Raw genomic sequence first — 1,690 nt, 5'->3', positions numbered from 1 at the left:
TTCATCACCAAGCTGTCTCCGAAACTCGAGGAAGCCATCACCGAGCTGTCTCCAGAACTCATCATCCAATTGAGGAAGCCATTTCCAACTGGTGAAGTCCTCGAGCAGTCATTGAAGCTCAATTTCGAAGCGTCCTACAACGAGACCGAGTACGAGACCGTGTACGAAGCCGTATTGGCCAGGCTACGATTGAGACAAGGATTCAGCCAGTTCAGGGGAGAATTCGATGCCAAGAATGAATGAATGGGGGCGTATTGTCGGTTGGTCCAAACCATGTCGGAACAATTCACCTCCTTTTCATTGATCAAAGTTCCGCAGAGCGAAAACATGTCGGTAGATGCCCTTGCTGCTCTAGCGAACCGCTCGGATCCCGACCTGCGGCGAAATATCCTGGTTAAATGCATCGAAATGCCTAGTATCGATCTGACAGATACGGTTCTGATCATTAGCGACGACTCGGTCCCGATGGAGGTCGATGAACCAATCGTGGATCTGACGAACGTTACAAAACCCCCAAGCGATTGGCAGATTGAAATAAAACTTTACATCGCTGAAGGAATTGTCCCAGCCAACCACTGGCTGGCCCGAAGACTGAAGGCCCGATGTGCCCATTATGTCCTCTTAGATGGCGACCTTTATCACCGTAGCTCGTCCGGCGTGTTTTTCACCTGCGTCAGTCGTGACGAGGCAGAACGAATAATGATGGAGGTCCATGAAGGAGACGGCGGTAACCATTCCGCAGGATGCGCACTTGCGCTAAAGATAAAAAAAGACGGTCATTACTGGCCAACGATGGTCGCTAACTGCGAAGCCTTTTCGGCAAAGTGCGAGGCTTGCCAATTCCACAGACCGATGAAACATATTCCACCCGAACTACTAAGTACGGTCACGACACCGTACCCATTCATGCGTTGGGCAATGGATCTGGTCTTGACCGATTACTTCACCAAGTGGGTGAAAGCGGAGTCATTCCACAAAATTCAGTCCCTAGACGTAACCAACTTCATCTAGAAAAACATCATATATCGTCATGGGCTCCCGTATGAGATCGTCACTGATAACGGGACGCAGTTCACTTCGCTCATTACTCGACTTTTCCTGAGTAAATGGCAGATTCGCTTGAGCACGTCGACTCCCCGTTATCCTCAGGGGAATGGCTAGGCCGAATCTACTAATAAGACCATAATAGACGGATTGAAGAAGCGTCTCAGGCGACGAAAAGGAGCTTGGGAAGATCACCTCGACGGCGTGCTATGGTCTTATCGAACGACTCCACGGCGATCTACGGGCCAATCTCCTTTTTCCCTAGCCTACGGGATAGAAGCACTGGCTCCGGCCAAAGCAGGTGTCCCAATGCTTCGCCGTACTATGATGGTCGACAATCCCGATCTCAATGATAATATGCTGGTCGACCACATAGATTTCGCTGAAGAATTGCGTGATCAAGCCCTTGTCCGAATCCAGAATTATCAGAACGCCGCGGCCCGGTACTACAATAAAACTTTTCGTCACCGACGTTTCAACAAAGGCGATCTGGTTCTGCGAGAAGTTTATGAGAGCACCAAGGAGGTGAGCGCTGGTAAAATCGGCGCTCGATGGGAGGGGCCGTACCTTGTCTCTAACAAGGTTCGCCCCGGAGTTTACGAGCTCATGACGATGGATGGCAAGCAAGTCCGGAACTCGTGGAACG

The 1,690-nt window shown here is 50.5% G+C and overlaps 1 protein-coding gene across 1 annotated transcript; it reads left to right on the top strand.

Moving 5' to 3' along the window:
* Nucleotides 1–243: 243 nt before the first annotated feature.
* Nucleotides 244–1,011, top strand: LOC147934696 (uncharacterized). The gene has a single exon (XM_087472744.1). It carries the CDS (start codon nucleotides 244–246, stop codon nucleotides 1,009–1,011), a length of 768 nt encoding a protein of 255 aa, XP_087328870.1.
* The last annotated feature ends 679 nt before the right edge of the window (nucleotides 1,012–1,690 follow it).

This window comes from Camelina sativa, chromosome 11, assembly GCF_030686135.1.
Source record: "Camelina sativa cultivar CO46 ecotype springtype chromosome 11, ASM3068613v1".
NCBI classification, from domain to species: domain Eukaryota; kingdom Viridiplantae; phylum Streptophyta; class Magnoliopsida; order Brassicales; family Brassicaceae; genus Camelina; species Camelina sativa.
The sequence above is the reverse complement of the archived record's forward strand: the minus strand, read 5'-3'. Positions and strand labels throughout refer to the sequence as shown.